Source organism: Hermetia illucens, chromosome 4 (assembly GCF_905115235.1).
Source record: "Hermetia illucens chromosome 4, iHerIll2.2.curated.20191125, whole genome shotgun sequence".
NCBI lineage: Eukaryota > Metazoa > Arthropoda > Insecta > Diptera > Stratiomyidae > Hermetia > Hermetia illucens.
The window spans coordinates 30,549,530-30,574,957 of record NC_051852.1 but is presented as its reverse complement, the minus strand read 5'-3'; the positions used below and the strand labels follow the sequence as shown (position 1 = coordinate 30,574,957).

At 39.4% G+C, this 25,428-nt stretch overlaps 2 protein-coding genes across 3 annotated transcripts in view; one reads left to right on the top strand and one right to left on the bottom strand.

The window, feature by feature from the left end:
• The window catches only part of LOC119653762 (nuclear cap-binding protein subunit 1), an 82,516-nt gene that overhangs the window by 40,132 nt on the left and 16,956 nt on the right, over positions 1–25,428 (bottom strand). The window lies entirely within an intron of this gene.
• On the top strand, positions 5,274–23,943 carry LOC119653760 (DNA translocase FtsK). Of its 2 annotated transcripts, XM_038058742.1 has the most exons (4): positions 5,274–5,599; positions 20,941–21,146; positions 21,293–22,170; positions 22,228–23,943. In XM_038058742.1, the coding sequence occupies exons 1-4, from the start codon at positions 5,546–5,548 to the stop codon at positions 23,853–23,855; spliced, it is 2,766 nt and encodes a 921-aa protein (XP_037914670.1). In that variant the 5' UTR covers positions 5,274–5,545; the 3' UTR covers positions 23,856–23,943. The 2 variants fall into 2 exon arrangements, with proteins under 2 accessions (XP_037914670.1, XP_037914669.1); XM_038058741.1 differs by having other exon boundaries at positions 21,293–23,943.

Here is a 25,428-nt window from a genome sequence, read left to right as displayed (position 1 = left end):
AGTTTCTTCTTAAATTTATCCTTTGCAACAAGCTAGAAGTTCATAACGTAGAAAGCATGTCAACATTCGTTACCAGCGCTTAGCAAGAGGTATTAGATTTAAGCTTGGAGAATACCCTTATGAATGGACTGGTCAGGAAGCGGGAGCTGTCGGTTGAACTATCTATTTTGAATCATAGAATGATAAGATTCGATAGACAACTCTATAGCAGAACAAATAGTAAGGAATGGTGGGACTTCTATATAAGCAACAACATGGTTCATCTTGAGGTGAGCGGTGAAAGACGGTGGAAGACTTAAGTAGAGTCATCACTGATGCATATAAGGGCAGTTGTGCAATTAAGCAGACCTCACCAAAGAATATACCCTGATGAAATCGCTGGCCAGCCAATATAAGAAAGCTCTTCAACAAAACAAACCCGGCCGAGGTAAAAAAAAAACGCACCGACGCGATCAAAAAGGCAAAACAAAAAGCTTCAGGGAATCTGTGAAGTAATTGAAGAAACTGCAGAAATATTCAGGCTTCACAATGCTACATCCAAGCACAGGGAAATATCCTGTCCGAAAAAGGAAAATGGAACATTTAGCGAGGATGAGGAGAGCGGAGTGGATCTGCGTCTCGAAACTCATTTTTCGGGGTCCTATTCCGCGACGGAAGAAAATAATATTCTGCCTAATACCCCATTAGCATACAGAAGGAGGGAAAAGAAAAATTGAAAAATAGCAAGAGGTCTACCCGCAAGCTGGACTAAAATGGACATTGGGAACCCTTAAATCGCTCAAATCACCCGGATTGGATGGCGTTTTCTCACTCCTTGTAATACAGTAAGCGAATACTCCAAGGCTTAATTAGAGCGGTCAGACCCGAGTATGCACGGATCTCTCATCTGAAGTGGCTTCGACCACGAATCCTCACTAGAGGTATACTGGTACCATGCGAATCTGGATAGTCCTCTGAATTCACATGTCTCAGGAGAATTCCTGGTACATGTGTAAACCCGGTTATTAGCGGTTGGCCCCCTAGTGGGAGTATCATGAGGGTTGCGGTTACATCCAAGTGGACAGAAGACCCTCGTTCCTCAAACGTGAAATTGTGTTTCAACTCGGGTGTCGTACTCCTTAGTTCGGTAGAGATTTGGATAGGTCTTGCATCCACCAGTATATATGCTGAGCCATGTACTCAGTATACACTGATACCTTTGTTGCTTATGACAGTGTAGCTCTAATTGTGGACACAAAATCAATCCTTCCCTTAAGAAGATCGTGGGGCTAAATCTAAACAACAGATACCCACGTTAAACGACCAGGACTTGACTGTACTGAAAACAATAGAGAAAGTCTTGAACAGCTACGTTAGAACTAAATTTCTAACGCGGCCCTCGTCAATATGCTTACCGGGCAGGGCAATTTGGCAAACCGAAACTGTGCTGTATAAACAAGAGAGTAAGGAACAGAGTTAGGTCCATTGTACTATGCCCGAAGATCGTCTTTTCAACGGCATCTCACCTACGAGATTTACACGCTGTAGGGAATCTGAGAACATTCTCCACAGGCAAGGTATCTGCGTCTGAGGTCTGAGGAGGCCGGGCAGAAGAGCAGGACAGTCTGTTCCTCCTCCTCACACTGACTGGATATAGCCTAGACCACAACTCCAATTTTTGCCATATTAGAATTTAAGGGGGACAGTTAAAATCCCCACTAGGGTTTTCATATCCCATTTCTTAAGGGACAACAAAAATGCTGACTCTGGCCCCACCATTGTGGATGCAGACCCTTGGCGAGCCAGTCTGTCAGCGCCCTCATTATAAGCGATGTTTGAGTGCCGGGGCACCCACATCAGGAATATTTCGTTCAGTCGGCTAAGTTTCAAAAGCACCTGATGACAACTCCATATCAACATATGTTGTTACTGTTTAGTGTTGATAATGCTGCCCGACTTCAAATGGTGCGACTCCTCCATTTCTGTCGGAAACATTTCTCTGTTGTCAATGAAATGGCATATATCGCCGCCTGGAATATGGTGGTCATTTTTCCCAGAGGTCGAATCATCTCTATAATCGGACTTTTCGAGAACGCCGCTGCGCTCGATCTGTCTTCCACGACTGATTCGTCGGAGAAGATTATTAAATCTCTAATCCGAGAAGACCCGTGTCCATTTATCGACCATTCTTCTCTTTTGGTGATTACAACGGAGTATATCTTTTCCAATCATATGATTTGCGGGCATCAGATGCATTTGATGTTTGCCAAGGAATTTCCAAATGGACGAATGACCGTATGATTGACACGCCTTTCAATCAAATCAATAGAGGGTAGATTTAGGATAGCTTCGAGTGCCGCGGTCGGCGTACTCTAAATCTGCGTGTGTAGCTTCCTACCCTTAGCAAAGTCCAGTTTCCGCCACCAGACGATGCATGCATACATTAAAATGGAGTTTATTATGGATGTATACATCCGATGAATCTGTTGCAGTACAAGTCCCCCGGTCTTACGCCCCGGTCATCGCAGTTCTACAGCACCAGAGCAATCTGTTCTGAATATGGTGCTTGCACGTTAACTTGGAGTCGAAACGCACTCCTAGGTATTTGACTGTTTGTACCAATTTGATTTCCACTTTTGTTAAGGGCAGCAGGCAAGTAACCATTTGTACTATCATGAACAATACTCAAAGTTGTCCAAAGATTGGATCTAGGAAACCTAACAAATATTAAAATAGTTAGAGAGCTTAAGTACTGAGGAAGAAAGTAAGTAGCTTTCGAAATACGTATTTACTAACTATTAAAATATATTGTAGTAGGAGCAAGCTACCTAGTTTTATTTTTACTAACAAATATTGTTCAGGATTACAGCACGATATTATATTAGTCTGTAGGTGTAAATATAAGGACATCCTATATAATACAATTCAAATTGGTTTGGTTATTATTAGCAACTGCAATTAGCCGGGCTGCTCATTCATCCAGCCAAGACCACCATCACTAGAAAGCGCAAACTTGATCACATGAGAGCAATTATACTGCATGGCATAGAAATGAAACAAGAAGCAGAAGACTGAAATACGCATGTTTGGAACATGTATCGCAAACCTCCAAGAGCTTTGATTATTTGCAGGTCCATCGCGGAGAAGAAATGGGAATGCACCCCGATAATACTGCGCTGCATATGTGCTACAATAGTCAGGCCGGACTAAAATCAATACAAAAGCCAGGGAGTTACATCAATTGCAAAAACTTACCACATGTTTGTATCATAGAGAAAATGAAGAGATGTCCAAAGGCATCCCTGGAGGTCTTTTAGGATTGACTTGTCTTTATCTTTACATACAGAGGCAAAGAGAGCAACCTTCAAATTGCCCGAGGGTATCAGCGAGGCCGAGATCTCCCAAATCGAAGAGAGAGATAGACATTCTTTTGTAAACGATTTTCGGAATTACTGATACTGAAGGATAGTATAGAAATGAAGTTTCACTACACCAACAAATTTGAAACACGATGAACCAATAGGGCAAACTGGAAGGGGGAACAGACGCAGAGGCCACTGGAAAGTATACGCCATAGGTAGATCTGTCTCCTTCAACATCCGAAGGGGGGAGAACATTGCAACTCCGACCGATAGTTAGGAACTTAGGTCCAACCAGGTGAACGCTAAACGAGTATGAGAATCCTAAACTAGTATGGGAATGCCTTAAAACCCCGGTGATGCCAGCAACAAAACTGGGACTCCAGAATCGAATTCATTCTCTGAGATGTGAACAGACTTTTCTGCAATGATCGCCTTCTCTAGCTTTGGCGAGATTTCCAGTGCAACAGGTTGGATATTCAGGAGTTAAGCCAAATGAGATAGTACAGTCCAAAAGAGACTTCTTAGTGTATAATTTTAACATCAAGATCGGCTCTGGTAACATCCCGCTCTGGAATAAGGACAAAAATAGGAAGATTGTGGGTTTCCAAAGCACAGTATCCTATAATAGGTTCTCCGACAATCCTTTACAACCAAGCATAATGGTCTTAGAATCCCGGTTTCTACCGATGAATTTACCTACACTTTTTAGTTGGTTCCAGAAGCAAAGCGCACGTTTGGAAAAATCTGAATTTGGTCGAAATAAGCACATCTCTAGAGATTAACTTATGAGATTATTGGACAAGCTCATGTCCTGCGGTGAAGAAACAATTTAAAAAGGCACTTGCTGGTAGACATCACGCTTCTCCTTTTCACACTGGAGACACCTCGCATTTTCGCCTCCACGGCTAAATTTGTATGTTTCAGTTATTTCAGGCACTGTTAAAAAAGCAATGGTGGTCTCGTATTCAAAATTTATTTTCCACAGCTTTCAGCGGCTCCAATATGGTCAAAACTAATGATCAACCTAAAGCAACAAGATTAATCGCTTAATAATGTTGTCTTCTCATGTCTCCCACAATTAACGTTTGACCAAAACTTTTCTACCAAATCAAAATTTAGTTTGGGCAAAGTACTTTTACTGGAATAGATTAAATGAACAAATCCCTAGCGATCAAAAGCAATACTTTCAAATTTGAATGAAAATGAATAATTTACAATTGGATTTGAAATAACAGACAAGATCTCCTTTCTCGCCCAAGTTCATATTGAAGCTTATCTCGTAGGATCAAAATTGACCCAACCACAAAAAAATTTCTCAACCCGTCTTCTAATATTTAAATCAAAAGTAAATCAGAAGGTAATCTTAATCCAAAACTACGTATCTAACATTTCTCAGCACAAACCACAGAACCGCAAAGAGGTGTACGGATCAGGAAGGGGAAGTCGATTGATTGGTTGCTGCCAGTCAACTTGCGTGAATTAATCCAAACTCAAGAAAATCTCGTCTTATCGAAAACAAATCTCTCCTCCACATGGAAAACCACTCTTCCGCAGATAAGTTGATCACCATTAGATCTGGCCAACAATAGACAACCCCATCCATGATAGACTGAATTCTTGTACAATAGAAATTATGGCACGCGGTAGCTGATAGATCTTTAAGCGAAGATCAACAGAGATCTTCTCACCTGAGCTGCTATTATCCTCATCAGCACCGTCGTATGCCCAAAATGTCTTAAGATCTTTGTTGTATAACAACAATGCAAATGGCATAGGAGAGTTTTGGTGGTGATATGTTCACATTCATAGAGTTTATGGCTGCGGTGGGAGGTTATGCCATGGGATTTATGTTAATGATAGTCTCAATGATAGACCGTTGCGTCGCTATGTTGATCGCGAAAAATCACTTGCACTTTTAGTTGATGTTTACCATTAGAACGGTTAAGTCGGCAAAAGTAGTTAAATTGGAATTGGTCGTAAAAAGATTGCAGTGGTTGTTTTGTGTTAACATTGAATTAAAAAATTTCGATGCGTTTTAACACAAAATCAGTAGTGGAATAACGATGTTGTGGAAAATCTGAATTTTGGTCTACAAATGACAAAAAGAAATTGATTAGAAAGAGTGTAGTGAACATCACTATTAAATAGTTTTGATTTTTTTTTGTGTTTTGGGTGTAACGGATCCGTGTTTCCTGAACCACAATATGGATTACCACCAGACCAATCGGTTCTTAGGAATTGCCGTTTTTACAGCTTTTGTAAGATATTTCTCATTCAAATTTTGTTTAAATAATAAAAAGTGACGAAAATAAATCACACTATTGTATAATACAATGCAGACTACGATGTGCAATACGGAATATGTATGAGATTGAACATAAAAGCATAAAAGTTCGGGAAATCTAAAATGCACAATACGATAAAACAGACATTATGGGAAAAAAAGATATAAATATTCAACGAGATATTTTTTTTTAATTTAAGCTATTTGTCCGTTCAAATACAAAACACTCGAAACATGTTTGTTTTTGGAAAAGATAAACAAAAAATAGAATAAAAGATGAATGCATATTTAATTATATATTGTGCATGATATTTGCAATCTTTTCTTGTCGTTGTGTTAAAAGAATCATTGTTTTCTTTACTACAAATTTCCAAATATAGACCTCATAATGGAACCAAATTTACGAAAATTTTAGGTGAACAGACAGGAAAGCATTTTCAAAAGGTTTGCAAATTGAAATTCATTCAAGTTTTGATTCTCAGAATTAGTATAATTGGCTATGATAAAGAAGTTCCCAAATAGGAGTTACAGGTTCCACTGAAGACCAGTTCGCCAAGTTTAGAAATCATGCATTACTGTTGGAATTCATACAATGAAGGATGGGAAATTTATTAACAACTGGTTCTTTATGATAGAGAATAGATTGAAATATCTTAACTAAGAAATCAATTAATTGGCTTTTAACACATCTTCAGCATTCAACAGTTAATACATTTTTCAAAAATTTGATATTTACTAGTATATTTGGCTTTCAAGACGTCGTTAAAGCTTTCAAAAAAATACATTCAGGATAATTTTACACCTTCAAAAATGTTAGATCTGTTTTAATTCCAAAGAACTGGTTTTCTACAGATACTACAGTTTCTTAATGATAATTTTAAAACGAATTAATGAAGAAAACAGATTGAAGGTTTCGTACAAGGCAAAGGCAACCCATCAGACGCTATCTCACCTCTGTCCTGACAGCAACGTGGCTGAAAATGATTAATAGATGGTGTCTTCTCCTTGATTTATATTCACAAACACAACATGAGTGTGATCTACGTATATTGAGAATGGAAAACCGTTTCAGGATTGAAGTCTCCGATTTTTCTTCATTTTTTTTAGCAAAGCATCCATTTTTTCATTGCCTCTTATACAAAACTAGCTTTGGCCAGATTAGGCCTAAACTAGCCGGGTTTTCTCTCATTGAATTCACACTACTTACTATTTTCTATGAAAATGCTCCCAGGACAGAAATAAAGCAGCATCTTAAGACTTACCTCTACCCTAGACGAAATGTCAGTGGATTTCTAAAATAAAATGTATGTACTGCGCAAAATGAAGAGTCCATGATCCAAAAAATCAGAGAAAAATACTCCCCAAATGATTCGGTCCATCGTCCAAGGGCCGCGAACTCTGGATCCCCTCAGTCATTAAACAAATAAATTTAGATGAAAATATTTTCAAGGGAAAGAGTAATCAATGAGGATCTTTTTTTTTCAATTAGTACAACTGATCTACTCCATACATTTCGTTACCGACTTTTCATGGAAACGTTCGAATATCTTTCACTGAAAATCTAAACAATCGTTTGCCGACATATTTTATCTGTGAAAGTAAAAAACATTCCGTCAAAAGTGAAAACTGTCCTTTCTTCCATACTTAATATCGGTGTGTTCACATCAAATCACATACGAAAAATCTTCAACATTTTGCGAGATCTGATTTTGAGGACATAATTCAGCTTCTTCCAAACTCTCCTGAAATTTAGCTTTGTCTGAGGATCGAGGGAATCCTTAAGGCCGCATCCAGTTGATGTCGCACTGAACCAAATATGAAGAAACTTTCTTCCACATTTCTGGTCCACGGACCCTTCTTTTTTGAGCTAAATACCCAAAAGTTCAAAAAATTCAAAAAAGGACTGACGGTTTCGTCACTTATATGGTGTTTGCGATTAAACATAAAAAAAGAGCGATTATCACCTGTAATCACTTTCGGTCACGCCGCTCCCAGGGAGAGGTGAGGCAGCGTCTGATGAGTTGCCTCTGCATTGGACGAAATCAGTCACTTTTTTGAATTTTTTCCCATTAAGAACTGGGATATCAAGCCACAAGACAAATGTCAAAGAAGGGTGGAAATCCCATAAGCCGCACTCAGTAACAGTTGGACTAGAAAGTTTGTCAGAAGAGAGTGGAATTAGTTAGTGGGTTTTTCCTCCATCGATCGTAAATCCGGATTGGCAAGTTGTAGGAGCATGATGGAACCGTTTATTCTTTCCCCTTTTAGCAAATCGTCTAAACAATATCAATTGCATCGCAAAATCAGTTAACAATTGGATTGATGCTGATGCAAGCTAAGATGTGTGAAATTAATGGCAAAGAGGTAAGCAAACGCTAGGTTTTCTCAAGCCCTTCAAAAAGCTTTAGTTCAATTTTCACGGGAAAGTTACTGATTGTACGGTCTTTGACCTAGAAAGTAATAATTTTTCGCTTAGCCATTACAAGATTACATGCGACAATCTATAATCCACCCAGTGCATATTGCACCTACAAAAAAGAAAAAAAAATGAAAGTTATTCGCGAAAAACAACTGAAACTATTTTGTGTGTTTTAATTTCAGCACTAAATTTCGCAATTATAACTTGTACCGAACTACAGCTCTATTGTGCATTTCTGTAACCTGAAAATATCGTCTCGCCTCTTGCCTCACACTACAGAGAAAGGGGCCCCAGCACGATAGCCTCTGGATAGGGGCAGGTGAATTTATCGTTCTTATCTCATTATATCGAAAAATGTCCGCTTCTGCCATATAATGGAAATTTCAAAGATTTGGGCTTATTTTTCAAAAATGGCCAGTCTGCTTGTCATAGAATTTTATTTCCATAAACTCTCTTTCAGCAATGGTGGAAGCACAAAGGGAACATTAATCTCGTCGCCTTCATATTGCGTCGGTGTCCATATTGCGCTCCTGTTCTGATTTTTACACCGTGCTGCCTTAAACAATCTGAAACCCCCTTGTTATGATCAGCTTCGAGAATTGTACCGTAATCTGACCTCTCTCGCGCAATTGCCATTGTTCCGCTCTCAAAAAAATCAACATGAATTCACTTACTCCCCAGGAGCGGCCACTAAAATAGTAGTACAAAGAAGGGACATCACAGCAGCTTCACAAAAGAATCTAAGGGACAATCGCCACGGATAACAAAGTAATATTTAACAGGATCCTATATCTGAAGTGATAGCATAATCTTCGAGGTTGACACGAGGAAGGATAATTAGCTTTCCCTAGCCTCTGTCATTTGATCATTGACCGAAATTATCTGAGAGCAGAACTTGCCTTAAAACTCATCTGCTTTGATCAACTCTGCAGAAAATATCAAATTCGTCACCTTAGTAACAAAAGCAGATAATTTTCCTTTGCAAATCCCAGCGAACAGAATTTTGACGTCATAATTGACTGAGAGTAGGGTCCCTGCCTTTATATTTCCTACACAAAATTCCATATGCGTAGTGAAGCAAATTTCATCTCCAATTCACATGATTTTTATTGGTTCAAGAAATATTTTAGATAGTCTTTGCTGAGAGTACATTAAATGTACTTTACACAGGAAGACTTTTCAAAGAAGTCACAAGTTGTACGTTAAAGGTATTTGTAATCCAAAAGAAAGTTCGTCAAATAGAGATCGTAACTGAGGCCATTTTTTTCTAAAAAAAATCACAGGCACCAAACGGACTTACCTCGTAAAATAAAATGCATTTAATTTAGAAGTCACGTCTTAATCTCCTTTAAAGTACTTTCCCCTTATTTCCATTAGTTGAAACAGTCCTAGTACGCTTCCTGTGTAATATCAGCGCTTGTGGAATCTTTCCAATGTGGGGAATAAGAAAAGTCAAAAATTCAGGTGACGTGAAAGAGAAAGAACGGTGATAGTATTTGACCAAAAAAAAGTTTTGCAGGCTAAATGAGCTGAAGCGTTGTTGTGATCCAAAAAGCAGTCACAACTTCCTCCAATTTCTCCCATGTTAAGACAGACGGCGTTCCTCGGACGTTTCAGAATGTAATAAGTCTGAGGTCTTGAAGGAAATACTGATGTTCAACGCCGTCTCCGTTGCTAGTAGAAATTGTTTATTCGGCAAGCATCCATATTTCGGGAATAACTTGTTCCCTTTGTGAGTGCCGGGTGTATACTGTATTTTTACTAGCGACGGAGACGATGTTGAATTTTAATTCCTACAGAGTATTCATTCTGATCCTACAGAGTATTAATTCTGTCACCATAGCCAATTTTTCAGTCACAGATTTTCCCCTTCCCCCCATTTCACTCACTAAATCCAACCCTTAGAAAGGTCTGTTTAAATCGGAGTCCCGATACAATACAGTTGAACTTGCTCAGCAGCAAAGATCTTTCCGAATTTTGTATGGAAAAAGCATATGAAAAATAACCGCTCTTACTAAAAATTCAGTCTTATAAGACATGATTGTTCAGAAGAACAGAAGAGGGATAGTGAGATGGTCATCCGAATTGACTATTGTCAATTGCCAGGAAAGAACTATAAAATAAACCAAAAAATTTTGTAAATTTTAGCAATTACCTGTCCTGATCGGCATTTTGCACTTATGAAGATAAAAAATATGGAATCGATTTATCCACCACCCATCTAGTTGCCCATAATACCAGTAGTGCATAGCATAACAACAATAGCAAACTAAATGAAATATAAACAAATACAAATTATATCTTTGGTTAACCAATAGCATTTGTAGGCTTTTGTCGCATGAAAGGTATTGAAGCGGTCAGAAGTTACTGTTCTTATTTTGGCCTTACTGTGAGTAGTTTATCGGAGGCCTTCTATAGCGTTTCCGACTTCAGGTAGGTTGAGCTGATTCAAAGTTTTACCGGAATATTGGAAAAGATATCTGCGAAGAATTTCTGTATCTATTGGTGCGCTTTATTCCAGGGACTTCTTCGTTGGTAATTTAAGGTAATTTAACGAAGAGAGTTGAAGGGTTTTTTGATGTTCCTTCCATCAACGTTTCAAACTATGATATCTGACAATCTTTCATAATGAGTTCTTTGCATTGCAATGCATGACAGTAACTTTATATAGCAACAAAGTTCTAATTATACTTCCATACAGTGATAAAATCTCATTGGGGTGAAGTCGTTAAGTAATGGCAGGCACTATCTTGTCACTTAAAGGCTACCAATGTTTGTGCGATGCCGTTTTTGTTCTGACGAGACGTCTAATATGGGCGCACGACAAATTATCCAACTTGTATGTGAGGATTGGATCTTCAATATATTATAAAAACTGGAGTATTTATAGTGATCTTCATACGTATTTTTCCGAATCAAAAACGGCATGTTGATTTTTGCTTTTCATAAGTGAAATTTCGATTTAGGGTGCATTTGAAACTTAGGTTAGAAGTCTACTGACAATCTTGCCAGTTGATTGAGGAAGCTGTTTGCTACATTCCTGCCTACAAACCATTGATGTTAGAGGTGATGATTACTTTTTGGAAATTGTTGATAGAGGTAAATTTTGTTTGGATTCGATTTGAACTATACTTCTTAATGTGTGGGCATGAATTGAACTGTGGGGACTGTTACTGTCTTTGCCTGATACTACACTCCAAAACTATCCTAGTCTGTTTTTTACTAGTGCTAGATCTGAAAAGGATATGGAGTTATATATCATTGGAGAAGCGGTAATATGTGAATTGTTTGCTGCTTAGAATTTGAAAATTGGACCTTTCAGAAGATAGCAGAAATATTAGAGGAAGGTGGAAAGATACTACGATTAACGAACTCTACATAGGATCTATATGTCCAAAACTGAACATCAAATTGTTGATGATCAATCAAATAGTAATTATAAATAAGCTTCTAAAACATACAAATTACCCCATTTATTATCCGAACAAGAACTCGTTGCCGCTTACTAATAGGTTGAGAAAAGGGACCCTTCGCAAGTGAAAGGAGAGCGGTCGGCACCACCACCACGCCCCCAGTCGTACTTCGACGATTCAGTTTCGATACATAATTTGACAGACATATTCAACTCCCTTACAGTTCCGTCTGACTCCGAAAAAGGCTTATTTCCAAAAATTTAGATTACATTCAAAGTATATAATTTTGGAAAATTTCTCCATGACGATAGAAACAAAAGAGTTCTCGTCGACGCCTCTTTCAACATGTACCATACTCGAGAAAATCGCTAGAGAAATATGTAAATAGATAAGGGAAGTACTTTGGACTAGAGATTGGAAGACTTTTAGAACGGCTGAGAAGGCTTAAAACATTTCAACGAGATCAACTCTGACTGAAGCAAAACCGACCTGATTTATCCATTGTCCATCTAATTGCGCATAGCGCTGGTAGTACATAGCATTAAAATAGTAACAAATGCGATGAAATATAAACAAATACTCATTATAAGTATTAAAACAGTAATCTAAATCGAAGTGTGTTAAAGCACCTCATTCAAATTCGTAATGGTACACTACAGGATTACAGTGCCCTATAAAAAGTAATATGACCAGCATTGCGCTCGCCCGTGATTGTTACCCTGATATGAGTCAGGTACTCATTCACAGCTGAGTCGACTGGTATCCGACGACAAGTCACTTTACAAATCCCACTGCCACCAGTGAGATTTGAACTGCGACCTTTTGTATGACAGTACTCTAAGCACTGAGCTATCGGGACACAGGAGGACACAGGAAAATTTTACCAACTGATTTAAAAACGGTGACCATTTTTAAAAAGAGTTGTTGATAAATTAAGGATTTAAATGCGTGCAGCAGTGCTCCCAATTAGTTAAATCAAGCTTCTTGACCAACCATCTATGAGCCAGTTTTGTGATTTATCTGCTAACGTTCTCAAAATGTTTCACCTGGTCTGGCGATTTGGCTATCACTACACAAAACCTCTTAATTCAACAGTCCAGACGACCTTGCCCCAGGAGACCTATATTATTCCGATGAATCAACGATGTTTTAAATTATTTTACTTTTTTGAATATAGCGTATTTAAATAAAGAAGGAATCATATAAACCAATGCCGCTTTACTAAAGGTTAAATTTTAAGAAAGTAATAATAGGAAAGCCATTAATATTTAAATGGTCAGCACAAAAGACAATGTTTACACCGTGACTAATATTCTGTTTTTAAATATTCTTTTATATTAGACAATAAGTGAAAAAGAATTGTATTAAAGTTTATGGAGGTCAGTGGGAGAACAAATGAAATATATACAACATAACATATCATATCATATTCATTTCCTCTGGCACATAGCCTCCGTCATTATTTATGAAATGGACATAAAATCTTAAGTATCTTTTTATTTAACAGTTACATAATTCACCGGGATAACCGGCAACTATCAAAAAAAGGCAAATCAATCTCAAAAACTAACATGAACCGCAAGTCATGAAACGCCGTTAAAAAGATCAAGGTGAAGAATAGCAGAATATTCCCCTATAATATTCACAAAAAACGCCATTACCAAAAAACTATCAAGTATCGCTTTCACCTTGAAAAATGCATAGATTTCGCCGAAAAATTTCGAATTGATACTGCTTATGCATCAATAAAGGTATTCGGAAAAAAAGATGTACAGAAAAAAACGCTTCAGGTACTGACGAACTGGTTAGATGCACTAGAATTTGAATTTCAACGAAATCCGTTGGAGATAAAAACTAGATTCCACCTCTGAATGGAACAATTTCCTTCATTTTTTTTTCATCTATTTTTTAAGAAAATTGTCAACCAGCATTTATTCTCATTGCAAATTCACAAACTAAACTAGTTTATTATAAAATCAAGAAATGCGCGACAAAGGTGGTACCCGAAAAACGCATTAATAACGAAGCAAATCGTGTTCGAGGAGTGATCCTCCTTCGTTGCTTTCAATGTTCATTATCAGCTCCAATTTTGATTGGTTAATAATAACAGTGCGAAATATTTAAAATTGAATGGCAGCAAAAACAGGATTGAATATACGTAAAGTGATATTTGGCAAAGATTTTTTCTAAAGCTACATTACTCGTAGGAGCAGACAAGTTGATCTTTGTAGCCTGATCTACGAGATTTGTGCAGGTGTTAAAATAAAATTAATAAACAGGTGGGCGCCAAAGTAACAAAAAAGAACATATTTGACAAGGACTTTTCAATTTAGTTGGCGGTGTAAATAGTAATAAGATAAATGCCCAAGCTAAAACGACATTCCTTCGGTGAAAAATGTGGATGCCATATCTTTTTTCAAATTAAAACAAAGACGCTTGTAGGATTGTGGGTTGCGTATCCAAGGTTGAAAATACTGTTTCCCCGAGATACAGTAATTCTCACGATCAGGAAGCACACCGAACGTGTTTTACAGTTCATCTGCATAGATGTCTTTGAAAATGTCGACGAAAACCTTTTAGAAGGTATAACGCCGACTTTCTTGTTCACGACCGTATAGGCGAATATGTCATTTCAAACAGCAAAAGAAAACGCACCATTAACCATCTAAACAAGTAGAAGAACTAGAAATGAATTATTATTTTGATTTTCCCAAACTATTTTTGTTTTTTTAGGTGGGGCTGCATGGAATCTGCACAGAAATTCTCTATTTTTTATGAAAATTTGTATGAAAAACTACACATACTTACGCATTATCTAATTCGGTTGTTACTCACCTGGAATGAAAAAGATAGAAACCTTTAATATGCTAGAACTGGAAATTTAAACAATTTCAATATTATTCCAAAATTAATTAATTTGACATTTAAACAAGTCAAAAATAAAAAGCTCGGTGCTTCAGATATGAAGGATTTTGTGTATTTCTTGAAATTCCGCAACGGTACGTTGGACTATCAACTTAACACCTCCCCATCGTCATAGAGCTAGCCTAGAACCGTTTGTCATATTACTTCGAGCTCCCCGAACGCGCCTTCAAATCAGGGAACTCCTTTCACGGATGGAAGACAAGATGAAGAAGAGAATTGGTAGCTCCGTCTTCTTTGCAACGAGAAGAACCCACACATAATGTTCATCCTCAGCATCTCTCTGACAATGTTGTTTGGAGAGTGATCCCCTATGTTCAAAAGGAGTTCTGACGAATCCCATCCCACTTACCACAAGAAAAACCAAGTCGGGAAACCAGAAGCTCGGCCCTTCAGGTATGAAAGGTTTTGTTTGTTCCTTCTGTAAGCATATTTGAGTGTACAACTATTCCATTTATACGTAGCCCGTAATGTATATGCATTTAGACTTTCAGACTACTCACTTTAGTGTGATATTGATATTTAGTATTTTGGGTGGTAGTAGATTTACATGGTAAAGACAACTTTGAGCTACTGTAACTTTGTTAGCAATAGTACGATTTTCTTCAAAATTAGAGATAACATGCTTCATACTATGTTGCTGCAAGTCCCCAACATTTTAGTAATATACACTACTACTACTACTATTAACTTAATTTGAGCACATATCGATATGGAGAATATTTTGAGGCCTGAATACTGAATAGAGGGAGCTTCATGATTTTTTCAGATTTTTCGGTTAGGTAGTTTCTGAGAATGAGTCCGTTAAAGAAATCATCACTTTCGACCCCCCGCACTTCCCCGCCTTTCCGAGGAATGTCAAAACTAAGACTGGCATCGAAAAGGCCTTTCATTTGATACTATATTCGATGCAAAAAAAGTGCATGTATGAGGACCGCCCCCTCTTAATCTCAACGTAGAAAGATGTACAGACAGTCAAACAGCAGGACAAACGGACAGACAAACAAACAAGCAGACATTGAACCGATTTTAATAAGGTTTTGTTTTGGAAACTAAACGCTGAAAAATTACACAACCTCACTGCAAAACACAATCAGGAGACCGCGCCTTCTAAATCTTGTGCAAGTAAGAGTGGAAGCTTCCATGCCCACTTAGGAGCTGGATAAAGAAATAGTCAGTCTTACCATGCTTCCGATTCGGCAATGCACCTAAGTTGCCAATGAGTTGTGCAGTCCACCTCCCTTTTGTCTCATTTTGCCGAGAAAATTGTCACTCATTTAGTGTATATCGCAATTCCTCATGAGTAACCACCTCCCTTGCATATGTAAATAGCTTTACGATCTTTAGTAAAAATTTACACCCCCCTTTTGCATGTATGAGGACCCCCCTTAAATTCTACGTAAACGAATGTAACTCACTCTATGCGTGAGCGTTGACAGTTCCCACCTTTCTACCAAATTTGGTGCCAATCGCTATAACCGTCTCCGAGAAAAATGCGTGTGACGGACAGACAGACAGACAGTAAACCGATTTTAATAAGGTTTTGTGTTTACACAACGATAGTCAATTTTGATCTGTACCGGAACAGGATCTATTGAGAACCTGGCTTCCGTATCGTTAAGGTACTCGTCCGTTGTGCGGTCGGTGAGGTCGCTGGCGACGGTTAATGGCTCTGCACCAATTGAAGGACCCAGGCGGCTGCCTTTGGTATTTTTCTCGCGAAAGAACTGACGATTTCTAGGCTTTTAAACTCGATTGGAACTTGAACAGGCCTGATCTTTTGCAAGAAAAGGTGAATACTGCACTCTGCCCACTGCTGTTGGCGAACGAACCTCCGGGCAATCGCAGAGTTACTCCAGAAACTAGCTGAACTAATGTGGCGCCGAAATCCTCTTTAAGCTGCGAAATAACGTCGTGACCAGACGATGGACAAGTTGCCAATCCAATGGATTGACACATTGTCACAGACTTAAAAAAGCAGTGTCATCACTCAATCACTCCATTAGTGGCTAGATTATCCAGTGCCGTGCAAATTCGTTTGGATCCGAGTAGCTTACTCAATGGCTGAAATAAGGTCGACTCAAATTACGATGGTGTTCTGTAGCACGATATCCCATCCACGCGTTAAGTGTGAGCGACTGTTTTGGCTGATTGGTCCGGGGTGGGAATGGCTTCGGGCTAACAAGAAAATCATAATCGCACATCGTGATGCATATTTGACTATTTCTTGATTAATTTGTGTCTCGACTACTGGGATGAGCACAATGATGACATGAGACGAAAACAATTGTGTTTAGCATTTCCGGAACGACTGGTCTAATCGCTATGGACTTGCCGCAGTCCCAAATATACACACAACAGCAACCGGAGGTTTAGCAGGAGCTGTCCCGCATTCTCCCATGCTACCAAAATATCAAGGATATAGCAAACGCAAAAATCCAAACCTCATGGTACGTCATTCATAAAGTGCTAGAACGACTGAACGACGTTTCACAATCCAAACGTAATGACTGTGACTCGAATAAACCGAATGGAGGCACCACAGCCATTTTGTAAATATCCGTCTCAGCGACTTGGATCCAGCGGTAGTCGATGTTCAAGAAGATTGCTTTCTCCGGCACACCTGTGACGATGTACTTTATGTATGGCATCGTCTGTATTCGCCACAAGATACCGCCTTTTTGGAAACCAAATGCAAAGGGATTGTCCAAATACTTTTCGGGGGTCGACAGAAGTTTTTCTGCGTTAGATATTCGAAGTCTAATCTCGATGAGTTATTGGTCTCTAAATGTAGCACGCACAACAGTTTTTCATTTCTACAATGAGATCACAATGCCTAAATAGATCGGCTCCAACCCTGGGGCAGGAGACGTAGTCGTTACAGAATTCCCAGGTGAACGCGCGGTGGAGCCCTAGCGTTAACATTTTCAGCCCGTACGTACTAATATTGGTGCCATTCCCAACGTACAGTCGGAATGGTGCTTGTTGGCGCTTGTGATGTTGATGTTTTTTACGGGTGACGGATACATCAGCGCCAATGTCAATTAAAAAGCTTAAACCAGCCGAGACATGGAAAATATGAAGGCAGTTCAGCAGAAGCTGTCAACCGCCGAATTTCACTCCAAAAGATTTTTTTTCCTAATCCGATAGTAACGAGCACAGATCGGAACACGCAAGATTGAATGACCTGCCGCGTTGCAGTCTGTTGAGCGACCTAGTATATATGCTAGTTCCTTCCTAATATCGATTTATGAAGGTAAAGTTGATGACGAAGCGGCTGATGTGACACGGGGCACACGTATCTAAAGAGGCAGGTCTGCCACTCCCGAGAGCTTAGTTAAACTCATTGCCTCCGAAATGCTTAAAAGAGCCTCCAGGTCTCTAGACAGTCACTGAAGCCACAAAGTCTTCAAGAAATTATCGGTCACTCGATCCACGGTGTCCAAACGCATCGCACGTAGGACATGAGACACCTCCTGATCCCCAAGCACGAGATCGACTACCGGCTTCCAATTGTTCGTGTCTTCCAATAATGCGACCAAGATTCACGCCTTAAACGCGTCATAGTACGGCGTGGGGCGACGATCCCAGTTTTTTGCGAAAAATTAGGGTTCTTAGTGATCAGAAAAAACCTAACGAATTTGCACGCCACATTAGCCAAATTTCCGTCTTATTCAATTGCTTGAAACACCGATATTGAAACTGAACATTAAGAAACCCGGGTTAATTTAGCGGATAGCCATTGGTTCCAATGTGCACAACACTTTAATTTTGTTATACTTAGATGATCTACTCCAAATGAAAGCTTTGCCTTGATGAAAGAGAGAAGCGCGCTATTTTGCCAGAATCAATCCTGTCGAAAAATATATGGTGACTTTGGAAACGTTTTTAATATTTACCAAGCTCTCATCGTTCATACCCGAATCAATAATTTCAATAATTTCTTGCTATATCTGTGGCGGTTTCGAGGGGCTAAAAAGATTTTTGTCCATAGCATTCCAGGCGGCGAATAAAGTGTCGACTCCGTATTGGCCTTCACTTTTCCTGATATGATCCCAATAGAAGATGTGTGGAATGACATTGTTATGTAGTTCATAACAATTGCCACCATTTTAGTAACCTTGAAGAACTGAGAAGGGCAATCGTGGATGCCTGGAGTCATGTTGTGCATCAAGCGATTAAGAATCTTGTTTCTAATCTGACAACACGGATGAGCTCACAGTATATAGAAAGTTCCACAATGTTACTTTTAGAATCGAAGCGTGTCTAAACCTTCGACCGTTTTGTGATGCACGACTTCCTGTTGATAAAAAACGTATGCATTGGACCGTCCCCATCCAGAGCATAGAGGGTATACTATAGTCACCCTTCATGACAGATTACTGCCTCTGTGTGCCGTGGTAATCGATTAAGGGACGTGACATTGAACCGGCAAGGTTTCGTTTTCCACAAAACCTTAAAAATTCACTAAGATATATAAAGATATAAAGTACAGACACGAGAAACATTCAAACAATCCTCGCCGAAAATGAAAAAATTAAAATAATCTTTCGTTCAGCATTCAATTCTAAACCTTGAGGACCTAATCCCAGCCACTACACTAAAATAATTAGAAGCCAGAAAGTTTCTAGCAAAGTATTTGTAATCTCGACATCGCAGAAGTCAAGAATGGACCATCTGGGTTGACTAAGAGAGCTAGAAAGACTGGCGAAAGTTAACCATGCCGGCCCATCAGTACATTAGTGCAGCTCTACTGAAGTGATCCGCCATGCAGGCGCACCTCAGCGAGACATTCCAGAGGAGTTGCGCTAAGATGAAATGAAACGCTTTCTTATTTCGGAATAACTTTGCTCTCTCGGTTGACTCCAATCAACGCGAACGGGCATTCTAGGCACCAGCAAATATCATAGGTATTATCAATTCGGACACTTTTATAGCTCAAGGCCTGTCAAAGTTGAAAAGCTAATAAACATGCTGACAGCCAGGCTGTGTCAATTTTGAAACATTTTCTGCCTTTCTCCCCACCACCGATCTAGGCCACATGTACGTTTTTGTTTAAACGAGCTAGAAAGTTTTCCCGCAAATTGGAATATTCATTGTCGAAAAATAACTGAACTGAGACGGATTTGTCAAAAATTCCACTTCCAGAGAGCTACTTTAATAATTGGCCGTGCAACTTTCTAATTTTAAATAAATAATGGCGATGCGCCTCGTTAATGACGAATAGTCCCAAGATGATCGCCACCTCCAAATACTTCCAATAAAGTCAAAGCGAAAAAATCAGTGATCCTGATAAACCACTCAAATCAAACCTGGGCAGTATCCTTTTTGGAAATGAGTGGCAGGCATTCTACACCTCTCAATTGTCTCTTTACAATCAACGACAATATATGGACTGACATATGATATGCAGCATGGCAATGTTCGACGGAAAATGGCAAATAACACCCTTCCATAAATACATGGGGATCTCTTAAACTCAGCGTAAACTCATTCCACTCAACGCTTGGTTTTACAGTTCCAATTTCGTTCCAGCAGATTAAATAGTTTATGAATAATGTGTGGGTGACATAAAACTACTAAATGCAATAGTTTGTCGCTGGAGACGCATGGTGAAGTCGCTTATATATTTCCAAAAACCGGGCTTCAACGTTAATTCCTCCTGGAAGGTGCTACCACCTAAAAGTCAGCCAAATTGTAATAAAATCTGGGATGCATTAGCAAAAGAAGGTTCAATCTCCCCCATGCCGGGACCGAAACCAGGAATTGGAGTATCAGTAGCATTGGCTAAGGTTGCCTTCATAAACTAGGGAAAAACTTGCCACAATGGTAGGTCCTTTATACTGCTAGACACACCAAACTTTTCCTGTTAGAGGTTAAACTTAATCCTGCCGAAAAGCAAGAACACGTGGAGAGGTATTATGGGCATTCTAACAGGCTATAATTTACTAGCTGGAGATATGTTCAGAACAGGAATTGAGCAAGATAATACCTGTCCCTGTAATGAGAAAGCGAAGTCCACAGCGCATTTTCTATGTAAATGCCCTGCCTATGGATGCGTCAAACATAAGATATTAGGTACTGATGTGCTCCAATTGCAATGGGTAGCATCACATTTCTTAACGTAAATCCTGCAATACATAAACGAATTCGGGAGTTGAGTACGATGGGCCACCACGGTCTGAATGCTCAGAGGCCATGCTTCTCTCTCAGCACAAACACAGTCAGTATCTATCCTATCTATCCTCTATCCAGTAGCTATGCTTCATGAAAATCATATCCTTAAAAGGCAAAAAAGAACCTAATGATCTACAGTATCACTTTGGTGATGTGAAGTAACATAATAAGAAGGAAGAGAAACTAATTTCTTTCTCAACAATTTTAAGGATACACCTTTGAAGAACGTAACAAATTTGAACCGTCCCTGGGACTCCGCAATCTACTTGGAGAGGATAAGGAGAAATTCCAGTTGATAGTTGCCTTAATCTCATATGTTTCCTTGACTCCTATTTTATCTAGAAGGTTTCGCAGGAAAACTAAAATTTTACTTATATTTTCCAGATAGTCCTAAGCCGATGTGAGCCAGCCGATCGTGATATTATTCTAACACCAAAAGAATCATCTCAGGTGAAAGGAAAAACCCTCTACTACAGACCAGTGGAAGATTTAAATAACTCACCCGGCGTCCGAGTACCTTGGGAGCAGATACTCAAACACCTCACGTATCTTACGCTGTACGGCATACCTTATGAAAAAAACCAACTGAGGTAAGAGTGAGATGTGAATTTGGATTCAAAACTAGTAAAAGGCACGACTGTCAATTCTCTAATTCAAATTTTATTCAAATTCAAATTTTTGTCTTCTGCACTTTCGAATGCAATTTGCTAATGTTTACCTATCGATATACATACAGCGACACCAACGCGGACTATAGTCAATTCATGAATGCATCGTATATCATCCAAACGAATAATATCGTCACAAATTTCGGCGACATCATAACCCTGGCTGAAGGTCACGTTGAGAAATCGGCTGACAGCAAATATCAATTCATTGAGGGTAAATGTTTGAAAGAGGAGCAGAAATGCAATGAGAAGACGACTATTGCACAGTGGCTGGTCCAAAAAATTCGACACCGAGACGGAGAGAAGAAATTTCGCTATGAAATCAAATTTAGTATAAACCCATATAACGGAAGAAATGAGGATGTGGTTGAAGGACGAGAAATTCCAAGTGGGAAGCGAGTGACTAGAGCCTTTATTTTGAGAGATTTCGATTACCCAGAAAGTTTCCTATGGTACGACGAGCACGTGTCTCAAAGGCGGCTGGAAGAGAATCGACGATATTTACAAAGGCTGCATCGTTTCAATGAAGTTTTCACTCAACCGATTTATATCGATAGTAACTACTACACTTCAGATAATCCCATCGTTCCACAGCTTAATATCGGCGAGTTCTTACAAAATCCTTTACAAAGGAAGTCACCCAGTTACACTCGATTTATTCAACCCACAACTTATCGCCCTAATTATCATATAAAGTTCTCCAAACCATCACTATCATATGAAATTCCCCTGGAAAAAGAAATCTTCCCAATTAAATCACCATTCATGGCGACACATCTTCACCACCATTACTACATCTCCGACAGTAAATATGATGAACCACAAAAACCTTACAATCAACAAAATTCAGGAAATTATGGGGGTCCAACCATCGAACCTGCCATTGAATATGAAATCCCAACACGACCACCAATCAAGCACCAAATTCCAATCCCACCAAATTACGGTAATCGACAAACACAAACCTCCTCACCCATTCAATTAACCAGTCCCATTATTCCAGCACCAGTACCACCAATAATCTTTTCACAATACCCGACAGCTGCCAGTCCAACTGGGCCACAAAATTTACCTCAAAACATTGCACAAAATCTAGTTCCACAATTTTCAACGGTAGCCAGTCCAACAACTGCTCAGGATATAGTTCGAAATTTGGCGCAAAATGTAATACAAAATCTTGGATTCCAATTAACACAACAAATTGCTCCCAGTATTCAACCATTTGTTTATAACTATCGAGTTACAAACAATCCTGGCATGCAACAGCAAGAATACCTGCAACAAGCAACACCAACTCAGCCATTTGTTGAGAGCCCTAGGTATGATAATACCCGATACTCTGAACCAGATCCTCTTTATAAGATGGCAAATGCGGTGGAACAACAATTGCAAGGTCCTCAGGAGCAACAAACTAAACTGGAGCAAAGTACTCAAGTGGTACAGGAACCAACCAATCTCATACAAGACCAAAGCAGCTACGAGCAACAAACTAGCTCTGAGCAACAGGGTAGCTCGGAAAGGGTGAATATTAGACCAGAACACGATGTCAGTTCAGAAAGGGTGGATACCAGACCACAACAGCACGACATCAGCTCAGAATCGAATGAACAACTTTCGGATGCACCCGCTTTCACATACAGTTCAGTCATTGATACTGACCCTAGGGTGGAGAAACCAAATGCAGTAAGTCCATGCACCGAACAGAATCATATTGAAGAAATTCCTCCAAGTACAGAAACTGTTCAATTGCCACCCCCTCAATCAGAAAGTACGCAAGACACGACAATCCCATACGATGAAACATCCAAAAGCCAAGAGTCCATTGAATCTCCAGACATCTCAGGCAGCCAAGAACAAAAATTCGATTCGTCCTTAGAAGCGTCGAAGCATCAACCAGCAATCGGATCAGTCGAAGTAACGCATTTCAGCCAACCAAGAGATCCTCCAATTGTTGAACAAACACTCAGTTCACCACCTCCACCTCTCACGACAGAACGTTCAGTGAAATCTGTTCAAGTCATCCATGCTACCTCACCGAAGGACAATCTCCTTGACACTAGTGATGCACTCCAAATCACAAAAGCCGAGGCCCATTTCAAGTCATCGAGCGAACGTCCGGTTCTTAAATGGAAACCGAAACGACCTCGCATCAAAACACCCCCAAGCAGCAGCAGCAGACCAATTGACGACAACGATCCGACGATCATAATTGCCAAAACCAGCAGAATCAGAAAACCATCCCTGAAAGTTATACCAACCAACGAGACCTCCATCACTTTTGAGCGCATTCCCGATGAGGACACCATCCAAAAGATCTACAAAATCAAATCAACCACAGAAGAAGGAGCAAAGAATGGCACGAATGAAGGGGGCGAGGTACCGACAAAACAATCCTTCAGTACTTCGATAAGCATAAAAGTTGGAACTAGCGACGAGTTACCCTTGCTGCCCACCATATCCGTTCCGAATGTGGAACTCTACGAAGCGGAGTTGGAGCGATTAAATGCGAATTCGTCGGCAATTAAGTTTTTTAAGGCAAGTGTAAAGAATGAGAATAAAACTGATGAAGGGGAGGAGGATCGAGTGATAACGAGATCTATTCTGGCGCATGCCACAAGTTTAGGATATTAAATTTTAGTTTTTTATTTAGTTTTGAAAATCTTTAGAATGTGAAGAAGATAGTATTGTATATAAAAGATATTTTGTAAGATTTATTTTTATCGACTTTTGTGAATAAAATATATATAAATTATGAAAAATAATTATTTGTTTTAGTAATTCTAGAGGAGCTCAGCAAAAATAACCATTCAGGATGCTCGATCAGACTCGATCATTTTTCTGCAACTAGGGTATCAGGATCTGTTCACCGACATGATAAAAATTCGGAATATTACCGGTGCCCCGCTCTGTATCTGAGGCGGTTTAAAAACTAGACCGGACAACATAACCGACAATGCCTGCAAGTAGGACAAGCCGAGTGGCAACCAGTAGGGGCTGGCTCGAAATCAACAACTTGAAAAGTAGGAACAATTGTCCTCAACCAGACATTCCTGTCAACATTACACACATTCAGGTTCGACAAGACAAAATTCCAAACTGACTACCCAGAAACACTTCCCAAGAAAATACGGTACGTCTTCAACGCAGAAAAGGGCAGGCATGGTCTTGACGGCGTAGTACGCGCAATAGAGTGAGATTCATGACCAACTAGAGACCGCTGACCGGATCCTCAACGTGCACCCTTGCTGTAATGCCCAAGACGAAATATACTTGGTTTTGGTTTTTCCTCAGGTACCTCAAAATTACCCCAAGTTTAGGAACGGGGAAGCGCTAAACTAAAATTATCCCTACATATGAAGGCGATGGAAGAGGACATATCTGGCAAGAATTTGAAATTCCTGATCCACACCGGAGTCAACGTTGCTATTATTCTTCATTCTTCTGTACAAAATATTAAATAACTTAAATCATTTGCAGCAAACAATACCCTTATCGACACTTTCAGTGATAGACAAGTGCGTTTGGTTCTTGACTTTCGATGCCCTTTGAACAGATACTTCACAGTTACAGCTGTTGCCCAGTCTATATTTGAGTCAACTTCTGATCAATTTCAACACCCTCGTCCACATCAACAACAAAACCTTTACAACTTTTACATAGGCCCCGCAATAGGACCACCAAAAACCAGACAACATTTTCAGAGAGAGAATGAATGGAAACGACAGGGCAAACAAATAAATGACTACGCTCTTGGAATACTAAATCACTAAACAAATTTAGTGCTGTCAAAGACAAGCTCAGAATTCTAACGGTGGCAGGAAAAGAACTGGAATGACTGCGAGTTAACCGATATGATCAGGAAAACTTAAGTGTCGGGTCGATTTCATCGTGAGTAGCGAGTTTAAAGATAGCCTGGAAAGACTTTAAAACTAATTGCCCTTAAATGACATTCAAGATATTGGTCGATGATTTCAACGAAAAGATTGAATAGGAGGAGACACAACATCGAAGAATGACCAGGGGGCACAGTTTCCATGATGTGTCAAATGATAACGGCTAGCGCCTCATTGACTTTGCAAGAAGCAGAAATTTAATTATCAAATCGACATGCTCCCTGCACCAGCGTATTTACAAGGGACAAGGGCATCCCCAATTGGCATTACTTTCAACCCCATAGACTATGTTCTCTTTACCAAAAGATGTT

Excerpts from the sequence above, each read along its gene's own strand:
- LOC119653760 (XM_038058741.1), top strand. The coding sequence starts at position 5,546 with ATGGATTACCACCAGACCAATCGGTTCTTAGGAATTGCCGTTTTTACA. Across the intron at positions 5,600-20,940 it reads TTGCCGTTTTTACAGCTTTT|ATAGTCCTAAGCCGATGTGA; the intron begins GTAAGATATTTC and ends TATATTTTCCAG. Across the intron at positions 21,147-21,292 it reads TATGAAAAAAACCAACTGAG|CGACACCAACGCGGACTATA; the intron begins GTAAGAGTGAGA and ends ATATACATACAG.